The sequence below is a fragment of the Bubalus bubalis genome, chromosome 4 (assembly GCF_019923935.1).
Source record: "Bubalus bubalis isolate 160015118507 breed Murrah chromosome 4, NDDB_SH_1, whole genome shotgun sequence".
Lineage (NCBI taxonomy): Eukaryota > Metazoa > Chordata > Mammalia > Artiodactyla > Bovidae > Bubalus > Bubalus bubalis.
In genome coordinates, this window is record NC_059160.1 from 128,370,658 (window position 1) to 128,386,356 (window position 15,699).

Here is a 15,699-nt window from a genome sequence, read left to right on the forward strand (position 1 = left end):
TACTAAATATAGATACATCCTATCATCAAAATCCCTAACACAGAGAAGAAATACAAATGAAAATATGTCACAAATTTCCACCTAATAAGTAAGCAAAGACATTAAAAATGTAGCAATTTGCATTGGTATGTTGGTGATGATGTGAACTGAGAAGACTCTCTTGCAAAAGTAACTGAATATTTACATAGAGCTGCAAATATGAATAAATCCTTGAGCCAGCAGTCCTACTGCTGAATCTATATCCAGAGCAACGTTTAAAAACAAGAATCACTCTAGAAAGTTATTTGGTACTCTCTCATAACGTTGAGATAGGCATACCCTTTGGCCCAGCAATCTTACTTCTAAATATAGACCTAAAGAAACTCTTACATATGTGCACAATTCGACGAAAGACAAAGATGCCAGTGCGTCATTGTTTGTAATAGCAAAAACCTGAAAACAATTGAAATGTCTATCAACAGAGGAATGGCTAGTCACACAATTATACAAATATCTATACAACTGAGTATTTTACAGCTATTAAAATTAACAAAATCTACATATATCAGCAGAGACAAAATGTTAAAAGCCAATACTGAGTAAAACTATTAAGCAAAAAATGTTTTTAACTTGAAGAAACACAAAAAATCAATTTATTTTAAAGTTTTAAAAATTTCAAGTAAAAGTTCTATATATTACTTGTAGATACATGTATAATACAACATAAAAAGTATCACAGAAGGATACACAACAACTTCAGCAAAGTGGCTAGCTCTAAGGAGGGAGGAAATATTATTATATAATGGGACTGGGACAGAGTACAGAAGGAATTTCAATTATCTTTATACTATTTATTTTAGATCTGAAACAAAAATACATAAAAAAGGGTGAGTACAAAAGACTGCAAACGGTATAGAGTATAAGAACAAAATGGAGAGCAAATGCATTAGGAAGCAGAGAGACAGGGTATGATTATCTTGTTGAAAAAGAAGAGTAAAAACACATGCCTGATAAAACACCTGCTGATTAGGTAAATTGACACTGTAGTTATGTTTCATAGTTCTTCTAGAAGTTCTAAAAACAGAACTAAAGTATTTCAAAAGAAGCTATATAATTTAATTATAAGAATATATTACACCTCATGACTTGCTACAAAATTAGGGATTTGGGATTTTCAGGCAAAAACGTGTCCATTCTCAGCTAACCATATTATGGTTCTCTTTCGCAACCACATCAAGCAGTAAGGGGCAAGTTTCACTACGTAAAGCAGAAATATTTAATGAAGAAAAGTGACTTACCTTATTAGAATTCCCAGCTTTAATTCCAACTGGAATTTTACTCTTAAAAGAACAACAATAAAAATTTAGAAAATGATCTTTATATTTCTTGAGATTTTTTTCACAAATTATTAATGCCATTATCCTAATTCAAAGACTGTTTTAGTCCACGAGGAGAAAATATACATTCATTCAAATTTTATTTTCACACTACCTCTTGAGATGAAAGGTAAAGAACTACCCCAATGTACAGGCTTGTAAATCACAGTACAGAAAACTGAAAGACAAAGGTTGTCATAATCAGCTCTAATAACTCTCAATGCAGTAAATAATAGTTTATATAATTTTTAGGTTCAAAAAGACCCTAGCAAAATCACTTTTTCCATAAACTTTCTTTCCACAGAAACAACTTTTTAAAAAATTAAAAATTATTTGAAATTTATTATGTTCAATTAAAAGTTTTGCTCAAAGTTGACAGTTAAAGTTTAGATAATTTTGAATTAATAGTAAAAAGTAAGTTCTTTGACAGAACTGTGGTCAGCAAGGGGGAGGGTGTGGGAGAGGGAAGGACTGGGAGTTTGGGGTTAGGAGATACAAACTACTGTATGTAGGATGGATAAACAACAAGGCCCTACTGTTAGCACAGGGAACTAAATTCAGCATCCTGTGAAAAAACAAAATGGGAAAAAATATAAAAAAGTATTATAACTGAGTAACTTTGCTATACAGCAGAAATTATCAACATTGTGGACATGACGTAATGTCTAAACAACAAAATCAACCACACTTCAATAATTTTTTTTTAAAGAGTAAGCTCTTTGGTTCATGATTAACCTAAGGTCTACCAATGTAAGAACTGCATCAGTTCTTACTATATACAGTAAGAACTGTATATAGGTCTATCTTTTCTGTAAAACCAATAATTTATCTCAAGCATAAATAAATATGAATTATTACAACTGGTTTATCAAACACAATCTTAAATAAAAATCATATCTGAAAGCAGCCTCGGGTTGATCCTCGGATCATACCAGGGGACTGATTTCCAACATCTGAATCTATGGATTATCAAATTAATAGCAAATTACCTATTAAAACTTTTTCATGTTTCATAGATAAAACTTAATGAAATTTTCAGAATAAATATTTTTCTGTCAGGCTGAAGAATGTAAGTAACAATAATGATAAGAAAATTTTCCCCAATGAACAAAGAGATCATGTAGTTAAAACATTACTTGCTGCCAATATTTTATCATTTCAATGTTTTCTAGCACCACAAACAGAGGGCAGAAGAGAGAAAACTATAAAAGTCAAGCCAAATGTAACAGTTACAGTTAAAAGACCCTGAATTTAAAGTACGGAATACTTATCAAAAGTTCCCTCTCACTGTTGTCTTCTAACTCACATAATATGGTAAAATAAAAGTGTACTTGCAGCTTTTTAAAAGGTTTGATGCTAAATGCAGTAACTTGTGACTTAAGCGAATCTTAATACAGGCTATTGAGATATATTGGGATAGGCACCACAGATGATACTCATGTATAACATAAAAATCACAAAAGAGAATTATTAAAAGCAATGACAAATGTAAAGCTAATAACTAAAATCAAACATGAAATAAACCTGGCCATTGCCACTAACAATATGAAGCAGTCTGCAAATTACAAAATTAAGTGAGCCTCACAATTAAATTAGACTTCAAATTATAGAATGCCAATTTTAACTCCGTATCATGACAAGTTTGGGTTCAATATGAAATGCCTACTAAATTCTCCCCCAAAGAGAGAGAAATACAAATATCCTCACATTAATTAAAAGAACCAATATAATGGGATAGTTTTTATCTCCAGAAAGAAATTAAAGAAGACGGCATTGGGAAGGGAAAAGACCAATTTTTAAATACTTCTGTTAGATTTCTTACATTGGGATTTACATGCAAATGAACACTTTCACTTATTTTGTTAGAAATTTAAGACTACAAGACAGAGAAAGAGAAATACTGTATGACATCCCTTATATGTGGAATCTAAAAAGAAATGATACAAATGAACTTACAAAACAGAAAGACTCACAGACTTAAGAGAACGAACTTATGGGGATAGGGGAGGGAAGAGATAGTCAGAGTTTGGACTGGACATGTACACACTGCTATATTTAGAATGGATAACCAACAAGGACCTACTGTACAACACATGGAACTCTGTTCAATGTTATGTGGCAGCCTGGATGGGAGGGGTGTTTGGAAGAGAATGGATACATGTACATGTATGGCTGAGTCTCTTCACTGTTCACCTGCAACTATCACACCATTGTTAATTGGCTTTACTACTACTACTACTACTACTAAGTCGCTTCAGTCGTGTCCAACTCTGTGTGACCCCACAGATGGCAGCCCACCAGGCTCCGCTGTCCCTGAGATTCTCCAGGCAAGAACACTGGAGTGGGTTGCCATTTCCTTCTCCAATGCATGAAAGTGAAAAGTGAAAGTGAAGTCGCTCAGTCGTGTCCGACTCTTTGCGACCCCATGGACTGCAGCTTACCAGGCTCCTCTGTCCATGGGATTTTCCAGGCAAGAGTTCTGGAGTGGGTTGCCATTGCCTTCTCCTAATTGGCTTTACCCCAGTAAAAAATAAAAGGTTTAAAAAAAAAAATTTAAGACTACAGAGGATAATCCACTGTAGACAATAAGAAACTGATATTTTAACATAAAAAAACATATATTGTGCAAAGTAACTCTTACAGCTCAGCAGTAAAATGGAAACTCAATTTAAAAATGGGCCAAGTATTTGAACAGACATGCTTTTGATGAATATATACAAATGGCTAATAAGCACCTGAAAAGATACCTGATATCAGGGAAATGCAAATTAAAAGCAAAATGAGATGCCATTTGTAAGGACGGCTAAAATAAAACATAATACAGAGGACTTCCCTGGTGGCACAGTGGATAGCAATCTGCCTGCCAATGAGGCAGACATGGGTTCAATTCCTGATCCAGGAAGATTCTACATGCTTCCACATGCTGCAGAGCAACTAAGCCTATAGGCCACAACTACTGAGCCTGTGTGCTGCAACCACTGAAGCCCGCACACCTAGATAGAGCCTGTGCTCCACAACAAGAGAAGTCATGGCTTCTAAGCCCGTGCACCACAGTGAAGAATAGCCCCCACCTGCGGCAACTAGAGAAAGCCCACACCAAAAAAAACAAAAAAACAAAACAAAACAAGGATAAGACAGCAGTTAAGTGTTGACAAGTATGTAGAGAAACTGGAACCATCATACATTGCTAGAGTCCATGTAAAATGATGCAGTCACAATGGTTAACAGTTTGGCAATTCCTCAAGAGTTAAAGTTATTATATGATCTAGCAATTTCACTCCAAAGCATACTTAAGAGAATTGAAAAACATATGTACACACAAATATCTGTGCCTGGATATTTATTCATTATTCATAGTAGCCAAAAAGTGGAAACAATCCAAATGTCCATCAACTGATAAATAAACAAGATGAGGTATACCCATACAATGGAATATTACTCGGCAATGGGATGAAGTACTGATACACACTATAGCATGGATGGATCTTCAAAACATTATGCTAAGCAAAAGAAACCAGTCACAAATGATCACATACTGTATGATTTTATTTACATGAAGTGTCCATAATAGGCAAATTCATAGAGATAGAATGGATTTAGTGGTTTCCAGCAGGAGAGAGTAGGAAACGGAATGACTGCTCATAAGTAGGGGTTTCTTTCTGGGGTAGTGAAATGTATTACACCTAGATAGTGCTGACTGCTGTGCAATTCTGTAATGCACTAAAACTCACTGAACTGTGACTTTAGAATGAGTTAATTCTATGGTAGGGCAATTATGTCTGAATAAAGCTGTTATTAAAAATCAAAATGATAGTAATGATATTAAATTAAAATAATAATTCAAGTCCATATTGACATAAACATACAATAAATAAAGGAAAAGCTCTTTATGCAGTAGAATGTCAACTAATATAGAAGAAATGGAATCAGAAAAATCACAATTGGACAATCATCATATAAATAATTCAGGCAAGAATCATGAGTGGATGCTAAAACCATGATAGTAAAAATATGATAAAAAACTGGATGTTTTCATAGTTTCAAAAAATGTTTCCCAGTTTACCAAGAAGGAATGCGGCCCATACAAGCCTAATCATGTAATCATGATGACATAATTTGCCTCCCAACAGGACACTGAGAAGGACACAACATCCCTTCTATGGTGTACTGTCCAAAGTGCATGACCTGAATGCAATCATTAGAAAAGTCCAGAAAAACACAAAATAAGAGGTAGTCTCAAAATAACTGGTGTATTTTAAGGAAAGGAGGAAGAGAAAAAGGAAAGGAGGAAGGGAAGGGGTTTGTTAAAGAGACAACAAAAGAGAAAGGAACACTGAAGGACTATTCCAGATTAAAGAAGACTAAAGAGATATGACATCCAAATGCAAGGTATGATTCTGGGTCAGAAACTTAGTTGTTGTTGTTGCTATTTCTGTAAAAGCACATTATTAAGTCAGCTGGTGATCTGTGATTAAAGTCTATAGACATTAGTATTATATAAATATTAATTTCCTGATTTTGTTAATTACACTATGGTTAATAATCTTGTTTTTAAAGAAATATACACTGAATATTTAAGGATAAAAGATCATGTTGGTAACATATCTAAATGGTTCAAAAAATAATAATATTAATATATACATATAGATGGAAGAAGAAAGCAAACTTGATCAACATTTAACATTTGGGGAAATATGGATAAAAAATATATGGGAACTGTTTGTACTATTCTTGCAACTTTTCTGTAGATCTGAAATTATTTCAAACTGAAAAGTTAAAACATTTTATTCTTAAAGGAAAATATAAATCATTTTTTTTTAAATTTTCCCTTTAGAAAGGACATTGGTTCAGATGTTTTTTTCCTGTTTGTAAGGCAAAAACTAGACTGATTTTAGGTAATAGAACAAAAAAAGTAAAATGAAAATATAGCGTATAACTAATTACTGTCAAAAGTGAAAGAGAAGTCGCTCAGTCGTGTCTGACTCTTTGCGACCCCTATGGACTGTAGCCTACCAGGCTCCTCCGTCCATGGGATTTTCCCAGCAAGAAACTGTCAAAGAGGAATATAATTAATAATGCTAGATGTCAAAAAATAAAGTCTGAAATGTAGCATTCCCCTACTAATAAGTACAGCCATTTTCCTTCCCAATGTAATGAGACCAAGTGAAGATCTAATTCCAAGCTTTGAATTTCCCAACTTTTTTCACTCTAATTCCCACTCTAAATTTGAAATTTAAGGTCTAGTAGCATTTTCTTTGCCCATGAAACAAGATGCAGATTCAATAAAGCATGAAATAACAGCTAACTGTAGATCCTGTCCTAGAATAGGGCTCCATTTTAGAATCAGACTCTAGTTCTACATCCAGTCACCAACATCACTGGATACATGAGTGTCTTCAAACACATTTTGGTGGCAAGTACAGACTAAATCTTCAATAACCTGGTTAAAAAGAAGAAAGTTGAGGGCATATGAATCTGATGCCAAGTCCAAATGCTCTGACATAAGCCTAAAATGTAGAGTTCATGCTTATCTAAAAGCCCAAGAGAAAGCATTTCTTTTCTTGATTTTTAAAAAATTTATTTTACCTCTGGACAAGGCTCCACATGACAGTCTTTTATTGAACAATGGCCATCTTCTGCCCAGAAAGGACATGGTCGCTTCAGGTTAACCTTGAGAGAAAGAATGAATGAGCATTAGTCAACATGTGTCACAGGGCTAAGTATCACTGTGCTGGGCACCAGGGACCTGGTGGTGAAAGAAAAGCATCCTACCCTGTGGCATTTGTACAGCTCAGAAGTTAAAACCACTCAAGTTTTTCAGACATCCAAGGTCTAATATAAATTTTTAAAAAGAAATGCTATTAGTCCTCTGACACTTCAATAAGGAATGAAGTCCAAGCACACTGCTCATCTGAAGAACCTGGAAAGCATTACAGGACCACTCTATAATGTCTCCCATCTCCTTACCATCACCCACTGACCAGGTTCTCCCAGGCACCCACTCCCTTAACAGACATGCACTGAGCACCCATTCTGCACCAGGCACTGTGTAGGCTCCAGAGGCAGAAAAAGCACACCCTTCCTGAAGCTTATAGTCTCCTGGGGGAACCAGGAATCATCTATTTGAGTGTTTACTTAATTACAAATTCTGGTTGGTGCTACAAAGGAAAATCCAGAGTTCTGTGATGGAAAATATCAGGGCTGGTGGCTGGAGGCATCTGAGGAGGAGGTGGTGTTTTAGTTGGTGGAAATGTGTATATGGAAAGGTAACAGGACTGGGATGGTTCTGGGATTGAGAAGCTGACTTAGTTTCACTGACTTTTAGAGGGGAAGGCAGGGAGTGGCAGGGAATGAGGGAGAGATAGGCAAGACCATGCAGGACATTTCAGCAGGGACAAACTCTGGTTTTCCTATTCTAAACCTAACAGGAAGGCATTAATTCAATAGTACCTCCACATGGATTGCCCAAGCCAAAAATCAAAGCTTTATTTTTACTTCCTCCCTTTCCTTTATCCCCTGCAAACAATTCATCGTTCACTTCTCACCATCTCTTCTGTCACCACCTACTCCTGCCCCGACTACTGCAAGTCTTCCTGCATCTACTGCTATCTAGTCTCTAACACAGTAGCTACAATCAAGCTCTTTAAAACACAATTCAGAGCATACCAAGCCCTGCTCAAAACCGTCCCACAGTTTCCCATCACCTTAAATCCACAGGCCCTCCATTGCCTGGCTTCCTACCACCTCTCTGACCTGTCTCCTCCCACAGACCTCCAGGCACAATGGCCTTCTGGATGGGAACACACCAAGTTCCTTCCTGTCTCAGGGCCTTTTTGGTGGCTCCTCCAGATCTTCTATAGCTCAATCCCCCCACCTCCTTCAGTTTAGTTCAGTCACTCAGTTGTGTCTGACTCTGGTTCTCTCAAAGATCACCTCAGCAGAGACCTTTCTGACCAGACTCTCTAAAGTAGTGCCCAGTAAGCACCATACACGCTGTATCATTATAGCATTTATCACTACCTGAATATTATCTACTTATTGTCTGACCCCTTACTGTAAGGATGGGGATTTTGCCTGGTTCATTATTTTACCCCAGTATCTACAACACATAATAGACACCTCAATAAAATAAACGTGAGGTGAGGTAAGCCATACCCAAATTTACAGAGGAAGAGGCAAAAACAGGTAGAAACTGGCAACACAAAGAGAAAGTGGTCAACTCTGCCTATGGGATGTCAGGAGGGCCTCCAAGGTAACAGGTAAAATGGCTATGACTAGAAGTTTCCTAGAGAAAGAGATTTCTAGGCAGAGGGATCAGGATGTCTGAAGGTAAAGAAGCTTAAAATCACCTGGCACCCTTGGAAACTGCAGGTGCCCCTGAGCTGCTGGCTTGCAAATCTAGCTCCTCCCTGACACCTCCACAGGACAGGCACAGACATCTCAAATGTACTAAGACATCCCAAACTGTGCTCTTCCCTGTAGTAATTCTTGCCATCTCAGTAAATACCAACTCCATTATTCTAGTTATTCAGGCCAAAATCCTGGATCATCCTAACTCTCTCTCACCCCACAAAGATACCTCTGAAAATCAGGTCAGTTCAAAATACAAGTCGAATTCAATGGCTGAGAGCCCCTCCCACGGGCTGATTCCCTAGTTTCCTGACCCTTGTTCACCGGCCTCCTCCTGCTGTTCCTCAAATACATGAAGCACACCATGGTCCCTGAGCCTTGACTCTTGTTGTTCCTTAGCTAGCCACAAGGCTTGCTTTCTCATTCCCTTGAGGGTTCCTCCAATGGCAACTTCTCAGTTTGCTGTTTTAAGTTGCTACGTTTTAGGCTAATCTGTTACACAGTGATAGATAATTAATACAAAATGCAAGGAGTAGGCTGTGCACACACTGCAACAGGCTGCTCAAGTTACTCTTCAGGAAGAAAGGGCCTCTACCCCAGCCCTGGAAACACTGCAGGCAGCCAACCTTGGCTAATGAGAGCCACTTTGCCCAATGTTACTACATCCAATGACTGGTGTAAGGAAATAAAGGGCTAGACATCCGCCTGAAGTGGGGACAGCTCTGGTTGTACTATTTTAAGAACTCCCCACTAGGGGCTTCCCTGGTGACTCAGTGGTAAAGGACACACCTGATATAATACAGGAGACACAGGTTCAATTCCTGGTCTAGGAAGATCCCACATGCCTCAAAGCAACTAAGCCAGTGCGCTACAACTATTAAGCGTGAGCGCTAGGGCTCGGGAGCTGAAGCTACTGAGTCCACAGCCACAACTACTGAAGCCCAAGCTTCAGAGAAGAGCACCAAGAGAAGCCACCACAAGGAGATACCTGAGCACTGCAACTGGAGAGCAGCCCCCATTTACTGCAACTAGAGAAAAGCCCTCATAGCAATGAAGACCCAACACAGACAAAATTAAATAAATAAATTCAAAAAATTAAGAACTGCCCCCAAAGTGTCACCTGAGGTCACAGCTTTATTTCCCCCTTTGCCCAGTCCTGACATCTCCCTTCCTTTTCCTTCTCAAGAGCTGCCCCTAATTAACCTCTTGGACACTAAACACAGTCTCAGAGTTGGCTTCCCAGGAACTTAACCTGTGACAACTTGTCCAGCTCCAGAAAAATAAATTACTGCTATTTGCGGGGATCACATTAAATTTATATATTAACTCTGGGGCTTCCCAGGTGGCTCAGTGGTAAAGAAATCTGCCTGCCAATGCAAGAGACACAGGGTTGATCCCTAGGTCAGGAAGATCCCCTGGAGAAGGAAATGGCAATCCACCCCAGTATTGTTATCTGGAGAATTTCAGAGACAGAGAAGCCTGGTGGGTTACAGTTCATGGGGTTGCAAAAAGTCAGACACAATTTAAGGACTGAACCACAACTTGGGAGACAGGTAACATCTTTATTCTACAAAAGACATCTGCCCATTTGTTTGAGCCTACTTTTGTGTCTTGAAGAAGTGTTTTGAAGCTTTCTTCTTTTAGAAATAATAACTGTATTTTTTGATAGATTTATTCCTGTATATTTTATCTTTTTTGCTAATGTAAATGGGGATCTCTTCTCCATTATATCTTATAACATTGTTCATATTTATGAACATATTGATTTTTCAATATTAAATTTATAACCTGCTATCTTAATGTATTTTTTATTATTTGTGTGCAATTTATTATTTAGTTTTCTAGGTCTACTTTTGTCATTTATACATGGAGATAGCTTTATTTATACTTTTAAGAATTTTATGCCTCTAGTTGCTTTTTCTTGTTTAACTCTATTGGCCAATATGATCCAATATTAAATGACACAGTAGGTGCTATTTCAACATCTACTGGATTAGGGCATGGCAACCCACTCCAGTATTCTTGCCTGGAGAATCCCATGGACAGAGGAGCCTGGCAGGCTACAGTCCATGAGGTCACAAACAGTTGGACATGACTGAGTGACTAAGCACAACACACACACACACTATTTCATCTAAGGGTCCAGTATTAAAGGAAACAAGAGGTTTCCTCTCAGCATGGTTCCTGATTTAAGGGAGAATTCTTCTAGTGTTTCCCCACAAGTAAGATGATGGCAATGCTGATTTACAATTGAAATTATCATGGTAAAGAATTATGAAAAGTGAAAGTGAAAGTCAGTCGCACAGTTGTGTCCAACTCTTTGCAATTCCATGGACTGTAGCCCTCCAGACTCCTCTGTCCATGGAATCCTCCAGGCAAGAGTACTGGAGTGGGTTGCCATTTCCTTCTCCAGGAAGAATTATGGATACTTCCTTATCATCATTTTAAAAAATCAGAATGTGTACTGAATCTTATTGAAGACCTAAAAGTCTCATCTTTACATTCCTGGAATAAAATCTACTTGGTCATGATATATTTTTTTGGTAACACACTCAAAACTTAGGTATGAAATCATATTTGATTTCACTGTTACTGTCACACCTTACATTCAATCCATCAAAAAAGTCTGCTGTGTTACCTTTTACGTATGACACCAATTGGATCATTTTTCACCTCTTCCAACTCTACCATCTTATTCTACATCCACATCACCTTTCATTTGAACTACTGCAATAGCCTCAGAAATCATTTCTCCATTTCCTGTCTCCCACCCTTATTGTCTCTTTTGCACAAATTCCTCTAATAGCTTCTTATCACACTTTATGTGACAATATGGCCCTCCAGTTTTTTTTTAAAGTAATTGTTTAATTCTCAAATTTTGATTTAAATGCTTAGATGAAAGCATAGTTTTATTTTATTTTTATTTTTTGGCCACACTGTGCAGCATGTGGGATCTTAGTTCCTGACGAGGGGTTAAACCCACGCCCTTGGCAGTGAGAGCAGGGAATCCCAACTACGCACCACCAAGGGAATTTCCTAACTTTTTTTCTTTTTAAATCAGGCCCCTGACTTTAGGGGAAATGCTTTCAATTTTTCACCATTGAGGATAATGTTTGCTGTGGGTTTGTCATATGTAGCTTTTATTATGTTGAGGTTTGTTCCTTCTATTCATGCTTTCTTTCTAGAGAGTTTTTATCATAAATGGATGTTGAATTTTGTCAAAGGCTTTCTCTGCATCTGTTGAGATAATCATATGGTTTTTATTTTTCTATTTGTTAATGTGGTGTATTACATTGATTGATTTGCAGATATTGAAGAATCCTTGCATCCCTGGGATAAAGCCCACTTGGTCATGATGTTTGATCTTTTTAATATGTTGTTGGATTCTGTTTGCTATAATTTTGTTAAGGATTTTTGCATCTATGTTCATCAGTGATATTGGCCTGTAGTTTTCTCTTTTTTGTGGCATCTTTGTCAGGTTTTGGTATTAGGGTGATGGTGGCCTCATAGAATGAGTTTGGAAGTTTACCTTCCTCTGCAATTTTCTGGAAGAGTTTGAGTAGGATAGGTGTTAGTTCTTCCCTAAATTTTTGGTAGAATTCAGCTGTGAAGCCATCTGATCCTGGGCTTTTGTTTGTTGGAAGATTTCTGATTACAGTTTCAATTTCCATGCTTGTGATGGGTCTGTTAAAATTTTCTGTTTCTTCCTGATTCAATTTTGGAAAGTTGTACTTTTTAAGAATTTGTCCATTTCTTCCAAGTTGTCCATTTTATTTGCATATAGTTGCTGATAATAGTCTCTTATGATCCTTTGTATTTTTGTGTTGTCTGTTGTGATCTCTTCATTTTCATTTCTAATTTTGTTGATTTGATTTTTCTCCCTTTGTTTCTTGATGAGTCTGGCTAATGGTCTGTCAATTTTATTTATCTTCTCAAAGAACCAACTTTTGGTTTTGTTGATTTTTGCTATGGTCTCTTTTGTTTCTTTTGCATTTATTTCTGCACTAATTTTTAAGATTTCTTTCCTTCTACTAACCCTACGGTTCATAATTTCTTCCTTTTCAAGTTGCTTTAGGTGTAGAGTTAGGTTATTTATTTGACTTTTTTCTTGTTTCTTGAGGTAAGCCTGTATGGCTATGAACCTTCCCCTTAGTAGTGCTTTTACAGTGTCCCACTAGAGCTAATCAATGAATAAAGTTGAGGGATATAAAATTAACATACAGAAATCCCTTGCATTCCTATACACTAACAATGAGAAAACAAAAAGAGAAATTAAGGAAACAATTCCATTCACCATTGCAATGAAAAGAATAAAATACTTAGGAATATATCTACCTAAAGAAACAAAAGACCTATATATAGAAAACTATAAAACACTGGTGAAAGAAATCAAAGAGGACACAAATAGATGGAGAAATATACCATGTTCATGGATCAGAAGAATCAATATAGTGAAAATGAGTATACTACCCAAAGCAATCTATAGATTCAATGCAATCCCTATCAAACTACCAACGGTATTTTTCACAGAGCTAGAACAAATAATTTCACAATTTGTATTGAAATACAAAAAACCTTGAATAGCCAAAGCAATCTTGAGAAAGAAGAAGGGAACTGGAGGAATCAACCTGCCTGACTTCAGGCTCTACTACAAAACCACAGTCATCAAGACAGTATGGTACTGGCACAAAGACAGAAATATAGATCAATGGAACAAAATAGAAAGCCCAGAGATAAATCACACACCTATGGACACCTTATCTTTGACAAAGGAGGCAAGAATATACAATGGAGAAAAGACAATCTCTTTAACAAGTGGTGCTGGGAAAACTGGTCAACCACTTGTAAAAGAATGAAACTAGAACACTTTCTAACACCATACACAAAAATAAACTCAAAATAGATTATAAAGATCTAAATATAAGACCAGAAACTATAAAACTCCTAGAGGAAAACATAGGCAAAACACTCTCCGACATAAACCAGAGCAGGATCCTCTATGACCCACCTCCCAGAATATTGGAAATAAAAGCAAAAATAAGCAAATGGGACCTAATTAAAATTAAAAGCTTCTGCACAACAAAGGAAACTCTAAGCAAGGTGAAAAGACAGCCTTCAGAATGGGAGAAAATAATAGCAAATGAAGCAATGGACAAAGAATTAATCTCAAAAATATACAAGCAACTCCTGTAGCTCAATTCCAGAAAAATAAAAGACCCAATCAAAAAGTGGGCCAGAGAACTAAACAGACATTTCTCCAAAGAAGACATACAGATGGCTAACAAACACATGAAAAGATGCTCAACATCACTCATTATCAGAGAAATGCAAATCAAAACCACAATGAGGTATCATTTCACGCCAGTCAGAATGGCTGCGATCCAAAGGTCTACAAGCAATAAATGCTGGAGAAGGTGTAGAGAAAAGGGATCTCTCTTACACTGTTGGTGGGAATGCAAACTAGTACAGCCACTATGCAGAACAGTGTGGAGATTCCTTAAAAAACTGGAAATAGAACTGCCATATGACCCAGCAATCCCACTGCCGGGCATACACACTGAGGAAACCAGAATCTAAAGAGACACATGTACCCCAATGCTCATCGCAGCACTGTTTATAATAGCCAGGACATGGAAGCAACCTAGATGCCCATCAGCAGATGGATGGATAAGAAAGCTGTGGTACATATACACAATGGAATATTACTCAGCCATTAAAAAGAAAACATTTGAATCCATTCTAATGAGGTGGATGAAACTGCAGCCTATTATACAGAGTGAAGTAATCCAGAAAGAAAAACACCAATAGAGTATACTAACGCATATATATGGAATTTAGAAAGAAGGTAACAATAACTTGTATGCGAGACAGCAAAAGAGACACAGATGTATTGAATAGTCTTTTGGACTCTGTGAGAGAGGGTGAGGGCGGAATGATATGGGAGAATGGCACCGAAACGTGTAAAATATCATATGCGAAACAAATTGCCAGTCCAGGTTTTATGCATGATACAGGGTGCTTGGGGCTGGTGCACTGGGATGACCCAGAGGAATGGGATGGGGAGGGAGGTGGGAGGGGGGTTCGGGATGGGGAACACATGTACACTCATGGCAGATTCAAGTCAATGTATGGCAAAACCAGTACAATATTGTAAAGTAAAATTAATTAATTAATTAATTAAAATAAATAAATAAATCAGGCCCCTAACTACCTCTCCAATTTTCCCTCTCATTCACTTTTCTCCAGCTATACTGGTTTTCAAACACCCTATGCCTCTATACCTGTAGTTCTACTCCCCTTCCCCAAAATGTTCTTTCTCCAGATCTTGTCATGGTTTACTCTTTCACCTTAGGTAGGTCTTTGCTCAAATGGTGCAGCCAAAAATGCCTTCCTTTCCTGACCACCTTCTGTAAAACAGGGCTATCTACCTTCCCCACCTCTATTACTTCTCTTACTTTGCTTTATTTTTCTCCATAACATTTACATTTTCACAGGAAATTATATTTTATTTTTTACTTGTTCAAGGTTTGTCTCTCTAATCATAATAAAAAGTTACATAAGTTTGGAGGTTTTGTTTTATTCACTATTGTATCCACAGCACCTAGAATACACTGGTACAAATTAATTTGATAAATATTTGGTAAATAAAAGAATGGAATGGATAGTAGAAGACAGAAAATATAAATACCAGCTACAGCAGCCAACTGATCAGCTCTCAGAGGTTAGGCTCTTTCTTCTACTTGTATTTCCTTGCTAGATGAATCAAAACTATATATGTGTGTTTAAAATTAACCTCTTCTCTTAGCTTTCCTGTTTTGTTTTTTTTTTAATTCATATGTTGACAGAATTCGAAGAGTCAGTTCGGTTCAGTTCAGTCGCTCAGTCGTGTCCGACTCTTTGCGACCCCATGAATCGCAGCACAACAGGACTCCCTGTCCATCACCATCTCCCGGAGTTCACTGAGACTCATGTCCATCGAGTCAGTGAGGCCATC

At 37.2% G+C, this 15,699-nt stretch overlaps 1 protein-coding gene across 3 annotated transcripts in view; it reads right to left on the reverse strand.

The window, feature by feature from the left end:
- The window catches only part of ERO1B (endoplasmic reticulum oxidoreductase 1 beta), a 72,131-nt gene that overhangs the window by 38,279 nt on the left and 18,153 nt on the right, over nucleotides 1–15,699 (reverse strand). For 2 of the 3 annotated variants that reach the window (XM_025284546.2, XR_006550719.1), the window contains exons 3-5: nucleotides 6,942–7,025; nucleotides 1,278–1,319; nucleotides 370–432 (exon numbers count right to left, since the gene is read on the reverse strand). In XM_025284546.2, coding sequence (XP_025140331.1) covers nucleotides 370–432; nucleotides 1,278–1,319; nucleotides 6,942–7,025 — 189 coding nt within the window. The remainder of the gene's footprint in view (nucleotides 1–369; nucleotides 433–1,277; nucleotides 1,320–6,941; nucleotides 7,026–15,699) is intronic. The other variant, XM_006075501.3, reaches the window with a different exon arrangement.